Below are 16,209 nucleotides of genomic sequence, written 5' to 3'. Positions count from 1 at the left end.
CAGAGCACTTTGTGTGAGGTACTACCTTAACCCGATGGCACCTGATGCCTTGCTGAGTATTTAGATGCCAGTTTGTTCCAGTCCTTCAGAAAACAGCAAGCTTATATTACTCATTCCCCATTTTACCACTTGGGGAATGAGGATCAGAAATGCAGTGTTAGGGTGCATCTGGGGGGCTCAGTCAGTTAAGATTTGATTGGATCTCGGCCATGGTCTTGGTCTTTCCTCCAGTCCTGATCTCGGCTCCGGTCTTCATCTTTCCTTGGGTCTTGATCTCTCATCTAGTCTTGATCTCTCCTTAGGTCTTGATCTCAGCTCTGGTCTGATCTCAGGGTCATGAGTCCAAGCCCCGCTATTTAAAAAAGAAAAAAAGAGAAATGATACTCCAGAAATGCAGTGTGCACTTACGCAATGGTGGGCATCCACAAAGCATGATCTCCTGAGGCAGGATTTGAGCTTGTGTTGGCTGATTCTAGGAGCCTGCAACCCCCACTCTGTCAAGACTGAAGGGGAAATAGGTCCTGGCTCTCCTGGAGCTCAGGTGAGATGCTGTGGCCCCCCCCAGCCCCCTTTTGGGCACCCCTCACACCCGGGATGCAGTTGTGACCAGCTGCCCTTCTGTGAGCTGGCTGAGGGTGGCCCCCTGGGAAGATGCCATGGCTGTTCCAGGCCTGTCACTGATTTACTGGGCAGAAGTTTGCACCAGGCCTTCCTGCTCAACCTCTTTCCTCCCATGTCAGATGAGGGGTGGGACTGAGGTCTGGGAGATGCTCTCCAGTGTGCTTCCTCCTGCCAAGAGGGAGTGCTTGACTGAGCCTGGCTGCTTCATGAAGTCATATTTTCACTCTTAGAGATTTCTGGCTGTGATAGGAACTCTGCTCAGCCTGGCAAAGGCACGAGGGATTTAGTTCATTGGCTGCTCCTGTCCCCTCACTCTGTGAGCTGGTCCAGCCATCTCCAGGTGTATCCCTCTTGCTGGCGCTGCCTCATCTGACCCACACCCGCGAGGCTGACTCTGGTGGGCCCAGCCTAGGTCACAAGCCCATCTCAGAACCTGTGCCCAGGGGGATCCCTGGGTGGCGCAGCGGTTTGGTGCCTGCCTTTGGCCCAGGGCACGATCCTGGAGATCTGGGATCGAATCCCACATCAGGCTCCTGGTGCATGGAGCCTGCTTCTCCCTCTGCCTATGTCTCTGCCTTTCTCTCTCTCTCTCTCTCTCTCTCTCTCTGTGACTATCATAAATAAATAAAAAATTTAAAAAAAGAACCTGTGCCCAAGGGGATAGAGCAGAGCTCTTGGCCACACTGGGTCATGTGCTCCGTGGAGGAGTGAGTGCCCTCCTCTCTGGCCTCACTCTGGTCCTAGCAGCCACTCCCCATCTAACCTGTGGACTGAAACCAGATTTCCCTGAGAGAAGTAGAACCTGGTGGCATGTGAATCAGAAGGGGGAGGCATCTCAGTCTCTCTTGATTGGTTTAAAGCTTGAGTCTAAACCAATCAAGGTTATTTGATTTCCCAGTCTAGTGATTGGTTTAGCCATAGTCTTGCGATATGCTTCTGACCATGTGGTGAGAGGGGTGCCTGAGTGGCTCAGTCAAGTGTCTGCCTTCTGCTCAGGTCATGGTGCCGGGGTCCTGGGATAGAGCCCTGTGTTGGGCTCCCTGCTCAGTGGGGAGCCTGCTTCTCCCTCTCCCCCTCCCCACCCCACCCCCACTTGTGTTCTGTCTTCTCTCTCAAATAACTAAAAAAAAAAAAAAAAAAAAAAAGACACCTGGAGAGGTCTGTTGGGAGAGATTCTGGGAAGGTTTGCCTCATTTTTAAAGGCCGTGAATGGAGGAGGGAAGCATTCTTCTGGGCTTTGGATGTGGAAGCTGCATTGCAGCCATTCTGTGATCCTAAGGCTGACCCAATATACTTCACTTCATGACTGCTTCAGGTGGCAGAGCATGGGAAGAACTTGGGGCTGTTTCCTCAAACTTTAAAAAATAACTTTTTTTTAAGATCTTATTTTTAAGGAATCTCTACACTTTCCAAAGTGGGACTCAAACTCACAAATCCAAGGTCAAGATTCCCATGCTCTACCAACTGAGCCAGCCAGGTGCCCCTTCCCCAACTTTTAATTCAGAAAAGTTTAAAACTGGCAGAAAACGTTCAAGAGCAGCACAATAAACACCCCTATGTCCTTCACCTGGATTCCCAGTTAATGTTTTGGGAAGCTGATGACACCAATCTGTAAAATGAAACAACTCCGTCCCACTCTACTCCCTGGTTTTCAATAGTTTCCTGGTTTTGTCTCCCCTGTCCCCCCGCCCCCTGATTCCACTCTTGGTGACCAGAGGCCTTAGAGGGACTTTCTTTTGACTTGACATCATTTTTTCCTATGGAGGTGGCTTTGAGGCTGGTGGCTACAGCTCAGACTCCTTGAAATCTGAGCTTTCTCTGGCACTAAGGCCCACCCAGCACTCTCTTGATTTCATTTTAGCTATTACAGATAACCATAACCAGGGGAGGGTATCTGTGGCCTTATGTATCCAGTAAAGTAAGTCCCCAGGAGCTGGAGCCATCTCTAAATAACATCACTGCTACCATTAGTTAACTGAGTACAGCACAGCCGCCACGTGGTGACGTGGTCACCCGAGCATCAAAGGTTCCTCTTCTCTGCCCTTTCCTTTCTCTTCCCAAACCACATGTTTCCATGAGCCTGGGCAGTTCCAGCAAATCCCACTTCTCTGACACCAACTAAAAGGGAAAACTTGTTTCCTCAGCCCACAGAACACTTCTGACACCAAATGTGTGGGTTTTCTGCACCAAGCAAGTCTGTAGCTTTATGCAGACACCAACTGAGTGTCCTATAACTCAAATCTGGCATTACCTAGAGTTAGTGCAGGCCCCACAGGGTTAAGGGCTCAGCCCCACAAGACTCCCTGCCCACCCCCCTTCAGATGCCACTCGCAAGTCCCAGGTGTCACCACCTGTGCTTCTGACCAACTGGCTATAAATTGGAGGTTCCCAAAGCCCCCTTCTCAGACTCCATCATTTCCTGTAACAGCTCACAAAACTCAGGGAAACATTTATATTTACTGGTTTTTTATATAATAAATGAAATGAAGGATAGAGATGAACAGCTGAATGAAGAAATGCATAGAGCAAGGTCCAGAAGGGTCCCAAGTCAGGAGCTTCTGTCCCCATGGAGTTAGGGTGTGTCACCCTCCCAGCGTGTACATGTGTTCACCAACCCAGAAACTCCATACCCTATACGTTTAGGGTTTTTTTTTTTTTTTTTTGAGACTTCATCACATAGACATGATCAATCATAACTCAATCTTCGGCCCATTCCCTCATTGGAGAATGAGGGGTAGGGCTGAAAGTTCAAGCTTCTAACCAGCGCTTGATCTTTCTGGTGACCAGCCCCCACCCAGAAGCTATCCAGGGGCTCACCCATAACCCAGGAACTTCCAAGGGATTTAGGATATCTTGTGTCAGGTTGAGTCAAAGACCAAATATTAGGGGATCCCTGAGTGGCTCAGTGGTTTGGCGCCTGCCTTCAGCCCAGGGCATGATCCTGGAGTCCTGAGATTGAGTCCCACGTCAGGCCCCCTGCATGGAGCCTGCTTCTCTCTCAGCCTCTGTCTCTGCCTCTCCCTCTCTCTCTCTCTCACTCTCTTTCTGTGTCTCTCATGAATAAATGAATAAAATCTTAAAAAAAAAAAAAGACCAAATATTAGGACAAAAGATGCTAGGAACAGGGGGCAGAGGCCAGGTATACATTTCTTATCTCACACTCTCCAACTGTTAGTTTAGAAAAGTTTCAAACCACAGAAAAGCTGCAGGAATGGCGTAATGAACACCCATATGCCATGCACCTGGATTCCCAGTCGTCCAATTTGCTTATTCACCCTTTATAAATATTTGCATTTTGTCACTGACTCATTCGAGAGTACTTTGCAGATGTCAAGACCGTTCACTCGAAATCCTTTAGCTCGTCTCTCCTAGGAGTAAGGACTAATCATGGATTATGACCACGTGGAAGAACAAGGACTGTCTCCATGGCCATACTCCACAATCATACAAGAACCCAGCCCTTTGATGATTTAATTGAGCCACTGAATTAATGGCCATGGAAACCTCCTCGTTCCAGACTTGTTATGTGAAAGTTTCCCTTAATTTTTTTTTTAATTTTTTATTAATGATAGTCACAGAGAGAGAGAGAGGCAGAGACATAGGCAGAGGGAGAAGCAGGCTCCATGCACCGGGAGCCTGATGTGGGATTCGATCCCGGGTCTCCAGGATCGCACCCTGGGCCAAAGGCAGGCGCCAAACCGCTGCGCCACCCAGGGATCCCCAAGTTTCCCTTAATTTTAAAGCAGTTTGTGGGCAGCCCAGGTGGCTCAGCAGTGTAGTGCTGCCTTCTGCCCAGGGCATGATACTGGAGTCCCGGGATCGAGTCCCATGTCGGGCTCCTTGCATAGAGCCTGTTTCTCCCTCTGCCTATGTCTCTACTTCTCTCTCATGAATAAATAAATAAAATCTTTACAAAATAAATAAAGCAAAAAATAAATAAATAAAGCAGTTTGCTTTGAGTTTTCTGTTACCATCAAAACCTCTCCTGATAAGTATAAAAAAAAAAATTAAAAAAAAAACCTCTCCTGATATAGGCCCAGGCACCTTATAGAAAACATTCAAATGCACCCATTTCCCGGAAGTCCCACATTAAATATATGGGGGCTTTTTTGCTATACATTTTCAGAGTATTTTTATGCACTTGTTTTATTTTTTATTTTTTTTCAAGTAGGGCCCATGCCCCATGAGGAACCCAACTTGGGGCTTGAACTCACGACCTGAGATCAAGACCTGAGCTGAGATCAGGAGTCTGATGCTTAACGGGCTGAGCCACCCAGCAGCCCCTGTATGTTTGTTTGAGACATCATGTGGCTCTGGGGCTCTAAGGTAGGAGTGACTAACTTCTTGGAAGACTTGGACACCCTTTTGAAATAAGAGAATGCAACCCTAGAAAATTGTTTTCAAATGTTTCCACTTTTATGACTACCAGGCTTTAAACCTGAGTAGAGTAGTAAATGCTGATTAATTTCAGCTTTGCAGTTCTGGCATTTTGGAGCCAATATATTTTTTGCTTCAGACCTCAAATACTTTATAAGCTCTTAAAAAGCTCTCAGCTTCTAGAAGGGAAACTGAGTGGAGGAAAATACAGAGGAAGACAAGCCATGAAAGAGGGTTGGGGGATGGAGTGACTGGGTGATGAGCACTAAGGAGGGCACTTGAGGGGATGAGCACTGGGTGTTATACTGTATGTTGGCAAATTGAATTTAAAAAAGTCCAAAAAAACAAAAAACGGGATTCCTGGGTGGCTCAGCGGTTTAGCACCCCACTTCAGCTCAGGGCATGATCCTGGAGTCCCATGATCGAGTCCCATGTCGGGCTCCCTGCACGGGGCCTGCTTCTCCCTCTGCCTCTCTCTGTGTCTCTCATGAATAAATAAATAAAATCTTTAAAAAAATTATTTAAAAAGTAATTCTATGTCATTTACAAGAAACACACACACACACACACACACACACACACACACACACATTAGGGCAGCCCAGGTAGCTCAGTGGGGGCAGCCCAGGTGGCTCAGCAGTTTGGTGCCACCTTCAGCCCAGGGCGGAGTTCCAAAATCGAGTCCCGAATCGAACTTCCTGCGAGGAGCCTGCTTCTCCCTCTGCCTGTGTCTCTGCCTCTCTCTCTCTGTGTCTTTCATGAATAAATAAATAAATAAAATCTTAAAATTTTTTTTAAAAAAAAAACCACACACATTACAAAAATTAAAAGACTTGCACCTGAGCCCTAATGGGCTAATGAATGGCAGGGTCTGGAGGTCACCCAGACCTTATATGAGAGAAGGGGTAGCTCCCCAAAGGTGAGTGATGCCTGTAATCAGAAGACGGACAGACACCAGGTAGGAAGTCCATGTGTTTGGGGACGTGGCTGTCCGCACAGATGGAACAGCACAGCAAAGGCAGGGAGGTAAAAACAGATGTGCAAGGTAAGTGGGGGTTGGCAGAGTGCCTGAGGTTGAGGGGGGCATTCCCCCCACCCCAGTCCTTTCTACCCTTCATGGAGTGGGAGGAAAAGATTGGTTTTTCTGAGGTCCAGGTATCCCAGGACCATGGTATTCTTTCCTTGGCTCAGCAGATAGAAGGCTCGCCAGCCCTTGCTCCCTGTGTGACCTTGGCCAAGGGCCAGCCCCTTGGGTAGTTTTTTTTTGTTGTTGTTTTGTTTTTTAATTTTTATTTATTTATGATAGTCACACAGAGAGAGAGAGGCAGAGACACAGGCAGAGGGAGAAGCAGGCTCCATGCCGGGAGCCCGACGTGGGATTCGATCCCGGGTCTCCAGGATCACGCCCTGGGCCAAAGGCAGGCGCCAAACCGCTGTGCCACCCAGGGATCCCGCTTTGGGTAGTTTCTGCATCACTAGATGAGGGAGCAGGTCCGTTGCAGAATTTCTGGGGTCCTTTGCTGCTCTGACATGTAGGACACTTGGAGCTGGCCCTGATCACTCCCCACTGTCCCCAGCTGGGCCAGCCAGCTTGGCTGAGGGATGTGGATAGTGTTTCAGGGGGCTCAGCAGCCTTCCCAGCCACTGCCAGCTGGAGGAGGCACAGCCTTCCCGTGGGCAGGACAGGGCAGGAGCGGGCAGGCTGGGAAGGGCCTGGATCCCCTCTCCAGAGGTGCTGAGCTCATTTCTTACCACAGCAGCCAATGTCCAGCCTGTAGGATGGAGGAGTTCCAGGGAGCCTGCTGCCTCTGCTGCAGGGCAATGATGGAGGAGGAGAGTCTCAGGGTGGGGCTGGGGAGGCCTGGCCTTCGGGGTGTGCATGAGAGAACCGATGCTGAGAGCACCCCCCCCAACCCCCCCCGCCCATCCATCACTTCTGGAATCCTCCAACCGTAAGTGAATGGTAATATTCCAGGCCTGGGAACAGGTTCAGAGAGGTCAAGGACCTTGGCCACAGTTACAGCCAGGCAGACCCCAAATTCAGACTTGCCTCCCCTCCGGATTCTAACATCAGGTTCCTTTCAGTGCCCAGAGCAGCTTCTCTGCCGTGCCAGGGGAAGTGTAGATGGAATGAGATAATGTGTGAAAGCAAAGGCTGCGGGCACAGGGCCTCCATGAGGCCAGGGGAAGTGTAGATGGAATGAGATAATGTGTGAAAGCAAAGGCTGCGGGCACAGGGCCTGACTGATAAGTGGCCTAGGAGGCCCTGAGGACTGAAAGGGGGTGGGGTACACATAGGGCACCTTGTCCCTGCCGCCACCCCGGACACCCACAGTCCCTGTTCCAGTGGACGCTGGAAGCTGGAGAAACCCCCTGCCCCAGCGCAGGCAGGAGGGGCCTGGTGGGGATGAGGTAGGTAGGGGTGAGAGGAAGACCCCCCACCCCCGGGGCAGCGTGGACCCCAGGAAGGTAAGCTCAACCTAGGAAATGACACAAGAGGGAAGCCCAAACCTTCTGAGGTTGGGGAAAAAATAGTCATCTATTTAGTACAACAGACGTGAATTCCACCCTGTACTAGCCTAGGGGAGCAGGCCTTCAGCTCCCCATCGGGAGACCTACTTGGAGATGGCATGGCAGGGCTGATGGAATCCAACTCCCTGGACTCCCAAAGGGGCCTCTCTGGAGGCCTGTTCACCACTCAGGCCACCTCCCTACCAGCCCTCAGGGGGCCAGACCCTGGAGAATAAAGCAGCCCCTGGTCAACAGCATACACGTCCTGATGCTGGGCCTGTCTTCCAGGCCGGGGGAAGCAGGAAGGAGCAGCTCTCCAGGCCCCGAGAGCCCGACTGCTGGGCTGGGACGGCCAGCCGGACCCACATGATGCCAGCAGGCAAAGGACCATGCCTAAAGCACCCATGCTCCTCGGGCAGGACTCCTCAAATGCCCCCACTCCTGGACCAGGCAGAGGGTGTTGGTGGTGCTTGGAGGGGAGGCACAAAGGAAAGGCAGTGGGATGGCTCCACCCACCCCTCCTAGGTTGAGGTTTAGGGGAGGCCCTAGAGGAAAAAATGAAGCAGCTGCGGTTGGTTTCTGAGGTTTGGTCTTAGAGGAAGGGATGAGGGGCTCAGAGATGGGGCAGCCCAGCCTCCTGGAGGCTTGGTCTTGGAGGAAGGGATGAGGGGCTCAGAGATGGGGCAGCCCAGCCTCCTGGAGGAAGGCCCAGGCACTCCTGGCCACTCCTCCTGTGCCAGGGTGGGCTCCAGTCATCTGGAAGAAGGTGGGGTGGGGGGCCGTGGAGGACCTGGCCTCCAGATGTGAGTCACTCCTAGTCCAGTCTTCCTCCCCCTTCAGTGCCGACAATTTCAGAAAGGAGACGATAGCGTGGAGGAGGTGCTGGTGACGACTCTCCTAGTACGTGCCCCACCTTGGCCGGTGCTCCCCACACCCTCTCTCCTCCTACTTCCTTTGTATGAAGTGAGCACCCCTCTAACCCACCCTCAACTCTTGCTACAGTGATCTTCCCTGCAGTCCGTATCTGTCCTCAATACTCACCTTCCCTATAACCTTCTATGGCTCCCGCCCCTTAATGAGGCCCTTCCTGATCCAGATACTGTTGGCTTTCCAGTCTCATGCCCCATCTTTCTCCAACATACCTGAAACTCTAGCCATGCCCAGATGTTCACTGTTACCCAGACCTGTGCTTTCTCACATCTGAGCCTTTGCTCATGCTGGAGTGCCAGGCCCTCCTTCTTCACGCATTCTGCAAGACCTACCTACTGGGACACCTGGATGGCTCAGTCGGTTGAGCATCTGACTCCAGCTCCAGTCATAATCCCAGGGTCCTGGGATCAAGCCCCATGTCTGGCTCACTGCTCAGCAGGGAATCTGCTTCACCCTCTCCCTCTGCCCCTCCCCAGACTCATCCTCTCTCTCAAATAAATAAGATCTTAAGAAAAAAAGTCCACATTCTGGACAGTCTCCATAGCACCACGGTGCTTGTTCATGACTTCCCTTAGAACCTGGATCGTGCTAATTAGTCAGGTCCTGGCCCAGCAGTGGGCTACTGAGAGCAGGGACTCGATGGGGGTCCCTCTCTGAATCCTCACAGGTTAGCTCAGGACAGGCACATAGTAGATGCTCAGTAAAATATTTGCTAACCAGCAGGAAAAGGAAAGGCTGTCCATAGTCTTGGAGAGAGACATGTTTAGAGAGTGGAAAGGAGGGGGACACCGAGTGGGGCCCCCAACCCCCACTGGGCCCCGCTCAGGCCTGACTTGATCAGGCCAGAGGCTTTCAGGCAGGAGCTCTGGGAGGATCCCCAGCAGGCCCCTCAGCAGGCCTGAGGCATGGGGCCTGAGCCTGAGGCCTGAGCCCCATTGGCAGCCTCAGGCCTGGCACCTGGCCCAGTCTTTCTTTAGGTCTAGTGAGGAGTGAGCAGCAGCGACAATCCCTGCTTCCGGGGGAGGCCCGGGTGGGGCCAGGGCCTTGTGGTTAATGCTCCTGGGCGCTCCGCAGAGGCCTGCAGCTCAGGCCACGCCCTGGCCCCTGCAGGGAGCAGCCTGCCAACCCCAGTTCTAATCCCCTGAAGGTCCCTGTGTCCCCTCAGCCCTCAGTCATCTTCTCTGGGTACCCCTGAGCTCGGCCTGCTGGCCCCAGGCCCCTTTCCCGCCAATTCTTGTGCCTAACTCATCCTCAAACTATTTTCCACTGGCTCCCCCCAGGCCCTGCCACAGCATAATTTTTTGGTGGGGGGTGGGGAGGGATGAAGGAGAATGGGAGGTGGAGCCTGGCCCCGGGCGGGGGGCAGGGTTAAAGAAGGGGCTTTGCTCCTCTGATTGGTCACCTCTGCTCCAGAGCCGCTTCACCAACCCGTTGACCCCGCCCCCAGAGGGCCCCCAGCCCTGTGCTGACTTACAATTGGTTGGGCTTCCGGGGGGGGCGGGACCCAGCGGAGTCAGGTCCCGTTAAAAGGGTGGGAGCGGCCCGGAGGCCCACCTCTCGCGAAGAGTCTTGAGACAGCTGGTGCTCCAGCCCGCGGAACATCCTCCGGTCCTCAATCATGGCTTGTGTGAGTGTGGGGACCCCGCCACGAAGCCCAGGGATGGCGTGGGGACAGACAGCCAGGGGCAGAGTGGGGGCAGATGAGGATCTGGGTTCCAGTTCCCGGGGCGTGGCTTCGAACAAGTCCTTCTTTCTGGGCCTCAGTGGCCGCGTCTGTAAAATGGGAGTGGGCGCCGTGGCCTCCCAAGGTCGTCTCTGGCTCAGGATTATCTGAATTCCTCCAGGATCTAACAGCAGTTTTTTCTGTCAAAGTTTGACGTTTTGCAGCCCTCTGATAAGCGGGAGTGACAAGGGTGTGGCCGACTGGCGGGGTGGGGAAGCACTCTGATGACTCTCAGGCCGCTTTCCTCCCCCCACCCCGCTTCACCCCGGAGAGCCTCCCGTCCCCTCCCCCCTGCAGCTGTCCCCAGTCACTGGGCCAGGGCCGAGTCATCTCTGCTCTAGAGAGGTCTGAAAAGTCGCCAGGATCTGAGACAGGCCGCCTGGGAGGGCGCTTGCCTGGGTTAGTGGGCGGAGGGTGGTTCCGTCCAGCGAGCTAGGTGGGGGCTGGGTACTCCCCTCCCCCACGCGCACATTCCCCCTGCGGGGAGATGCTGTGAGTGCTAAGGAGGAGAGGAGGCAAGAATCTTCCGCAGGCCCCGAGGGAAACGGTTCAAGTTTCTGGCAGAAGGAACCACTCACACCAGTTTTGCTCTGCGCTCAATCATGCTCTTGCCCAGCCAGCCAGGCTGCTGACTCGGGCCCTTGGCCGCCCACTCACTGTCCCTTCCGTGCCCCTTGGGGTCTCCTCCCCAGCCCCTGCGCCCCTCTGCACAGCCCCCCGCCCCTTCCTCTCCAGCAGAAGGGCAGACCCTCCCATGCACCTTCCTTTGCCACCTAAGTCGCAGTGTCAATCTGCTTCTTTCCATCTATCAAATGAAGGGATAGAGCATAACTTCCCACCTCCCACCTCCCAGACCCCTCTGAATCCAAAATCCCCGAGCTGAATCGCAGAAACTTGCAGATCTTGGCTTCTACAACCTCAGCGGTGTTACAGATGGGAAATGGACCCGGTTGGGAGCAGCGACTTGCCCAGGACCACCCAGAGGGAATCTAGAACTTGGGCCGGGTTCCCCTGGCTTCTAGCGGGCGGGGTCAGATGGTCCGGGGCGGGGACGACCCCCGGCCCCACCCACCCCACCCCACCCCCGCCACCGCGTCCCCTAACCCGGCTGGCTGCGGTCCCGTCTCTGCAGGGTCTGGTCGCCAGCAATCTGAGTCTCAAACCTGGGCAGTGCCTCAGAGTGCAATGCGAGGTGGTCCCCGAAGCCAAGAGGTGAGGGGGTGAAGGTGGGGAGGCGGCGGGCGGCAGGGGCGCGGGGTTGCGAGCCCCGGGGTCCGATCCGCGTCGGGCAGGGGCGTGGCTGGCCAGGCCCCGCCTCCCCTCCGGCGGCGAGGGGGTTAAGGCCATGGCGTCTTGGGGTGAGTCACTTCCTCTGCGGGGTCTGGACGCCCCCATTAGAGTCGCCCCCATCCCTCCCTGCTGGAGCCTCCTAAACTAAACCAGCTGCGGCCTCCTCATCTACCTTGGCTGGCCCTGCCCCCACTGTAGGCGGGAGCCCAGGCCGCGGGGGGGCCGGGAGAGGGAATGGGGGGCACCCGGCTGCCGGCCCTCGGCCCTCGGAGGTCCCTGGAACCTGGGTCCTGCGCTCTTCACTCACTCAGCCTTTCATCCCTTCTGGGCCTTCTTCACTCATCATTCACTCAGCAGGCTGCCTAGGTCCTCAGCAGCCATGGTGACCTTGGACCAGTCAAGCCACCGCCCTGAGCTTCATTCAGTCTGTTATCACTTCACCGAGGGGGGAGGTGGTTGTGTGGAGGAAGTGAGATGCTGGATCTCTCAGTGACCATGATGATGACCAGCTGACATTAGAAAGAGCCGCACACTTCATGTGCACTATCCTTATCATGCTTACCAAACCTTCCGAGGTACGAGGTACGTACTGCTCTGCTCTCCACTCAGCAAATGTATGATTGTCTTTTATTTTTTTTAAGATTTTATTTATTTATTCATGAGAGACACACAGAGAGAAGCAGAGACATAGGCATTGGGAGAAGCAGGCTCCCTGCAGGGAGCCCAATGCAGGACTCCATCCCAGGACCCCAGAATCACGCGCCCTGAGCCCAAGGCAGACGCTCAACTGCTGAGCCACCCAGGTGTCCTGGATGCTCTTTTTGATGATGACGATGATCATGGTGTTTACTGAGCACGTACCGTGTGTCATCATGCTGGGCACTAGGAGTACAGAGATATACGAGGACCCTAGCCCTCCCAAAGGTCACCTTGTAGGGGAGTCTCCATCCTTGCCCAAAGGGACACCAACTAATGTCTGCAAGAGTCTTGGCTGTCAGCACAGCAAGACCCTTAGAGATCACTCTCATGCAGCCCCCACTGTGCAGATGAGGAGACTGAGGCCCAGAGAAGGGCGGGGACTTGCTTGAGGTCACACAGCAAGGAGGCAGCTAGGCCAGAACTAGAGCTCCGGTCTGGTCTCTTACCTCCGCACTGAGTCCCCCAGCTGGCAAGGTCATGGTGCACTCTGGGTGGCCCCGGCTGGGTGGTCTCGGGGGGCTGCAGCTGGCTGAGGAGGCCTCAGTACCCCCTGCTCCTCTCCAGCTTCGTGCTGAACCTGGGCAAAGACGGGGACAACCTGTGCCTGCACTTCAACCCTCGCTTTGAAGCCCATGGCGACGTCAACACCATTGTGTGTAACAGCAAGGATGGCGGGGCCTGGGGCGAGGAGCTTCGAGAGTCCGCCTTCCCCTTCCAGCCCGGGACTGTCACAGAGGTGGGCTGGGACACAGGATGCTGGGGTGCTGGGCTGGGGCGGAGCTGGGTTATTAGTGGCTAGAGTCCTAGGTGCCCCCTCCCCACCCTCCCTCCGTTCCCCTCCCTGTCCTCTCCCTCCCTTCCCCTGCTGTCTCCAGGCCAGGGAGGCCAGTGAGCACCAGCCCTCTCCCCACAGGGCCCGCTCTGTGAGTGCAGAGCGTAGGCTCCTGCTTCAGGGTCTGAGCTACTTGCTGTCCTTGCCCCCTAGGTGTGCATCTCCTTCGACCAGGCTGACTTGACCATCAAGCTGCCAGATGGATACACCTTCAAGTTCCCCAACCGCCTCAACCTGGAGGCCATCAGCTACCTGGCAGCTGATGGTGACATGAAGATCAAGTGCCTGGCTTTTGACTAAAGGCGCCGGCCCGTGGCCCCTAATAAAGGCAGCTGCCTCTGCTCCCCCTCTCCCTGCCTCCTGTGTGTGTCTGGGTTGGGGCAGTGGAAGAGGAGGTTGCCACCAACTCCCCTAGGCTCCGTCTTCCTTCACTTCCATTTGCTTCCTCAGTGCACGCCTCCTAAGGGCCAGGGACATCTTCCCCTGACTCCCCAGGGCCCAACAGGGAGCTCAGTACATGGGAGGGGACTGGTGATTGATAAACCCGGTCAAAGCCCTCAATCAGCTCCCAACCTGGGGAGCCCCAGCATACAGCAGGTGCTCAAAACATGACGAGTCAATGAAACCAGGGGGAAAGAGGCCAGGAGGGACCAATTCACGCCCCATATCCAGCAGCACAGAGGGAGTGCAGCGAAGAATCTCTGCGGCTCCGCTCCTTTACTCTCATGAGCCAGAAAGAAATCTGGTTCAGTGTGGGGTCACGAGCTGTGTGACCTGTTAACTGACCTCTTGAGCCTTGCTTTATGCACCTAGATACAAGGGGAGGTGGTGATAGCACGTTGTATATCAGGGTTGTCATGAAGATCACGTGAGATGTGAGAAGCAGGACAAGTTCAATGCCTGGCAGGTGGCAAATGCTCGGTGGGTGGTGGCTTCTGTCTGGGCTGAACTACCACGGGAGATGTCCTCACCCCAGTCCGCACAGGGAGGAAAACAGTCCTGCACGATGACTCGACTCCCTGGTCTGTACCAGGCCCTGCTGAGTCTGTGGGGCAGCCCAGCTTGGGGGCTCCAGGCCATGTACCCCAGTGCTGGAGCCTAAAGGCCACCAGGACACTGGGCTGGAAACTGCTGGTTCTGTGGCCCTGAACAGGACCCTCATCCCAGGAGAGATGGGCTCAAGCAATGGTCTTGGCACAACTGCTGGCTCGTTTCTTTTTCCTTTTTCCCCTTGTTTATTTATTTATTTACAATAACTACATCCAACTTGGGGCTCAAACTCATGACCCCGAGATCCTGCTGGCCCGGTTCTGTATAGGAGGGTCTGGGGTGTTGAGGGGGCCACGCCAGCCCCACCACAGGGAACCGACTGGAGGTAGGCAGCCTCCAGGCTCCCAGAGGCCGGGTGCACACAGCTTCTTTCCTGCAGAGCAGAGGAGTTCAGGAAACTCCGTGGGACTGAGATGAGGTCTCCACGCGCCTCTCCTCTCTCGGCTTCCAAAGAGCACGCGTATCCCGAGACCCAGCAGGCTCTACCTCAGACGGCCGTGTTTAACCCAGCCCACCACACTCACTAGTCCTAAGTGATGGGGCCTGAGCTGATGGCTGGGCGACCCTGCAGACTGACCATTACTCAGCACCTTTTCCTTTCTGCTCCCTGCTGCAGGGACCCCACCTCCCTGGGAAACAGCCCCTAGAACTGAGCCAATGTTCAGGATGACTTAGCATCAGAACCTCCATAGGCTTCGCCAAAACTGAGGGCACTGTCTCTTGAGGTGTGGTGATGGTGGTGGGAAGACCGGCCAATTTCATTCTCTAGGAGAAGCAGCACTAGTTGTGGGACCCAGCCAGGGTGGTGGTGCTTTTCCACCCTCACACTTAGTTTTCTCATCTGTAAAATGGGAGTCATTATTTGCACCTGGGCCTTTGGGGTCCCCTGGGGAGTACATGTCTATAAGAGGGCTCAGGAGGTGGGGTGTCTGTTAAGTGTCTGCCTTTGGCTCAGGTCATGATCCCAGGGTCCTGGGATTGAGTCCTGAATCCGGGTCCTTGCTTCTCCCTCTCCCTCTGCCTGCAGCTCCCCCTGCTTGTGCTCTCTCTCTCTGTGTGTCAAATAAATAGATAAAATCTTAAAAAAAAAAAAAAAAAAAAGAGGGCCCAGGAGGATAGAGTGTACATGCTGGGCCTGCCATGAGCCACACCCAATCTCCGGGCTCTCCTAGGGTACCCAAGTGGCCCCGCAAGAGAAACAGCTTTGAAGTCCGGCTGTGGCGGGCCGCCCCCTGCTGGAAATCGGAGGAAGTGTCTCTGGGACGGTCTTTCTCTGGTCCTCAGTGTTCAGCCCCACGGATTCTCCCTACACCTGCTGAAGGCCGCAGTACATGGGGGTGGGAGGGACGACTAGCCGGCAAAGGAAAGCCTTGGGGCAGACAGGGAATGAGACCCCCGGGTCTGCAGGAAGGAAACTGGGCTCGGTGTTCAAACCTCAGCTCCATCACTGTGTGCCCCGGGACCAGTTACTAGTCCTCTCTGAACCTCAATTCCCTCATCATCAAATTGCATGAACACTTGTATCTACCCTGGGCAGTTGTTGCGAGGATTAGCTGAGATAATGTAGAGAAATGCCTGGTGCCTGACACACAGGAGGTGCTCAATAAACCTAAAAATGATTTCAAGGAGAAACCAATCCAAAGAGGCAGGTGGGTTATTATTTTCTTTTAACTTTTTTCAAGATGTATTGATTTATTTTAGAGAATGCAAGTGCGGGGAGGGGCAGAGGGAGAGAAGCAAATCCTCTGCTGAGCAGGGAGCCTGACCCAGGGTCTCATGATCTCATGACCCTGACATCATGACCCATGAAACCATGACCTGAGCCAAAACCCAGAGTCAGACGCTTGGTGATCAACCCACCCCAGCGTCCCCAAAGAGTGGTGGGTGTTTTAGACCATGAACTGCAGTGAAGTTTCAGAGTCTGGGTGGGGTCCCGGTCCCTCGTCTCCTCACCTGGGGCAAGGGGACCTGCAACCCTCTGGGAAGTGTGGAGCAACAGCACCTGCCTGAGGTGACAGGCTTCACTCTCTGTATTGGGGGCTTTTGCACATGAGGCCTCCCTGAGCCCCAACCCTGTGGGCAGGCAGGCAGTGGGGGCTGGGTGGGCTGCAAGGGTCAACCACCCAGTACCCCCCAACACAAGGTCCTGCAGGTGCGGCTTTTCCTTTACTCAGTC

General features: G+C 54.5%; 1 protein-coding gene and 1 long non-coding RNA gene across 2 annotated transcripts; one reads left to right on the top strand and one right to left on the bottom strand.

Annotated features, from left to right (window-relative positions):
• Positions 1 to 71: 71 nt before the first annotated feature.
• On the bottom strand, positions 72 to 10,501 carry LOC140642878 (uncharacterized). The gene is made up of 2 exons (XR_012039267.1): positions 9,914 to 10,501; positions 72 to 352 (listed from the first exon to the last, which is right to left on the bottom strand). It is a non-coding gene; the product is annotated as an uncharacterized lncRNA (long non-coding RNA).
• Positions 9,857 to 13,333, top strand: LGALS1 (galectin 1). Its single transcript, XM_072844058.1, has 4 exons — positions 9,857 to 10,066; positions 11,295 to 11,374; positions 12,716 to 12,887; positions 13,137 to 13,333. The coding sequence occupies exons 1-4, from the start codon at positions 10,058 to 10,060 to the stop codon at positions 13,281 to 13,283; spliced, it is 408 nt and encodes a 135-aa protein (XP_072700159.1). The 5' UTR covers positions 9,857 to 10,057; the 3' UTR covers positions 13,284 to 13,333.
• The last annotated feature ends 2,876 nt before the right edge of the window (positions 13,334 to 16,209 follow it).

This window comes from Canis lupus, chromosome 11, assembly GCF_048164855.1.
Source record: "Canis lupus baileyi chromosome 11, mCanLup2.hap1, whole genome shotgun sequence".
Taxonomy (NCBI): domain Eukaryota; kingdom Metazoa; phylum Chordata; class Mammalia; order Carnivora; family Canidae; genus Canis; species Canis lupus.
This window is presented reverse-complemented; position numbering and strand designations above follow the sequence as displayed.

What these genes read in the sequence shown, in the direction of transcription:
- LGALS1 (XM_072844058.1), top strand. An exon ending in GTGGTCCCCGAAGCCAAGAG is followed by an intron (nt 11,375 to 12,715) that starts GTGAGGGGGTGA and finishes GCTCCTCTCCAG; the next exon opens with CTTCGTGCTGAACCTGGGCA. An exon ending in AGCCCGGGACTGTCACAGAG is followed by an intron (nt 12,888 to 13,136) that starts GTGGGCTGGGAC and finishes CTTGCCCCCTAG; the next exon opens with GTGTGCATCTCCTTCGACCA.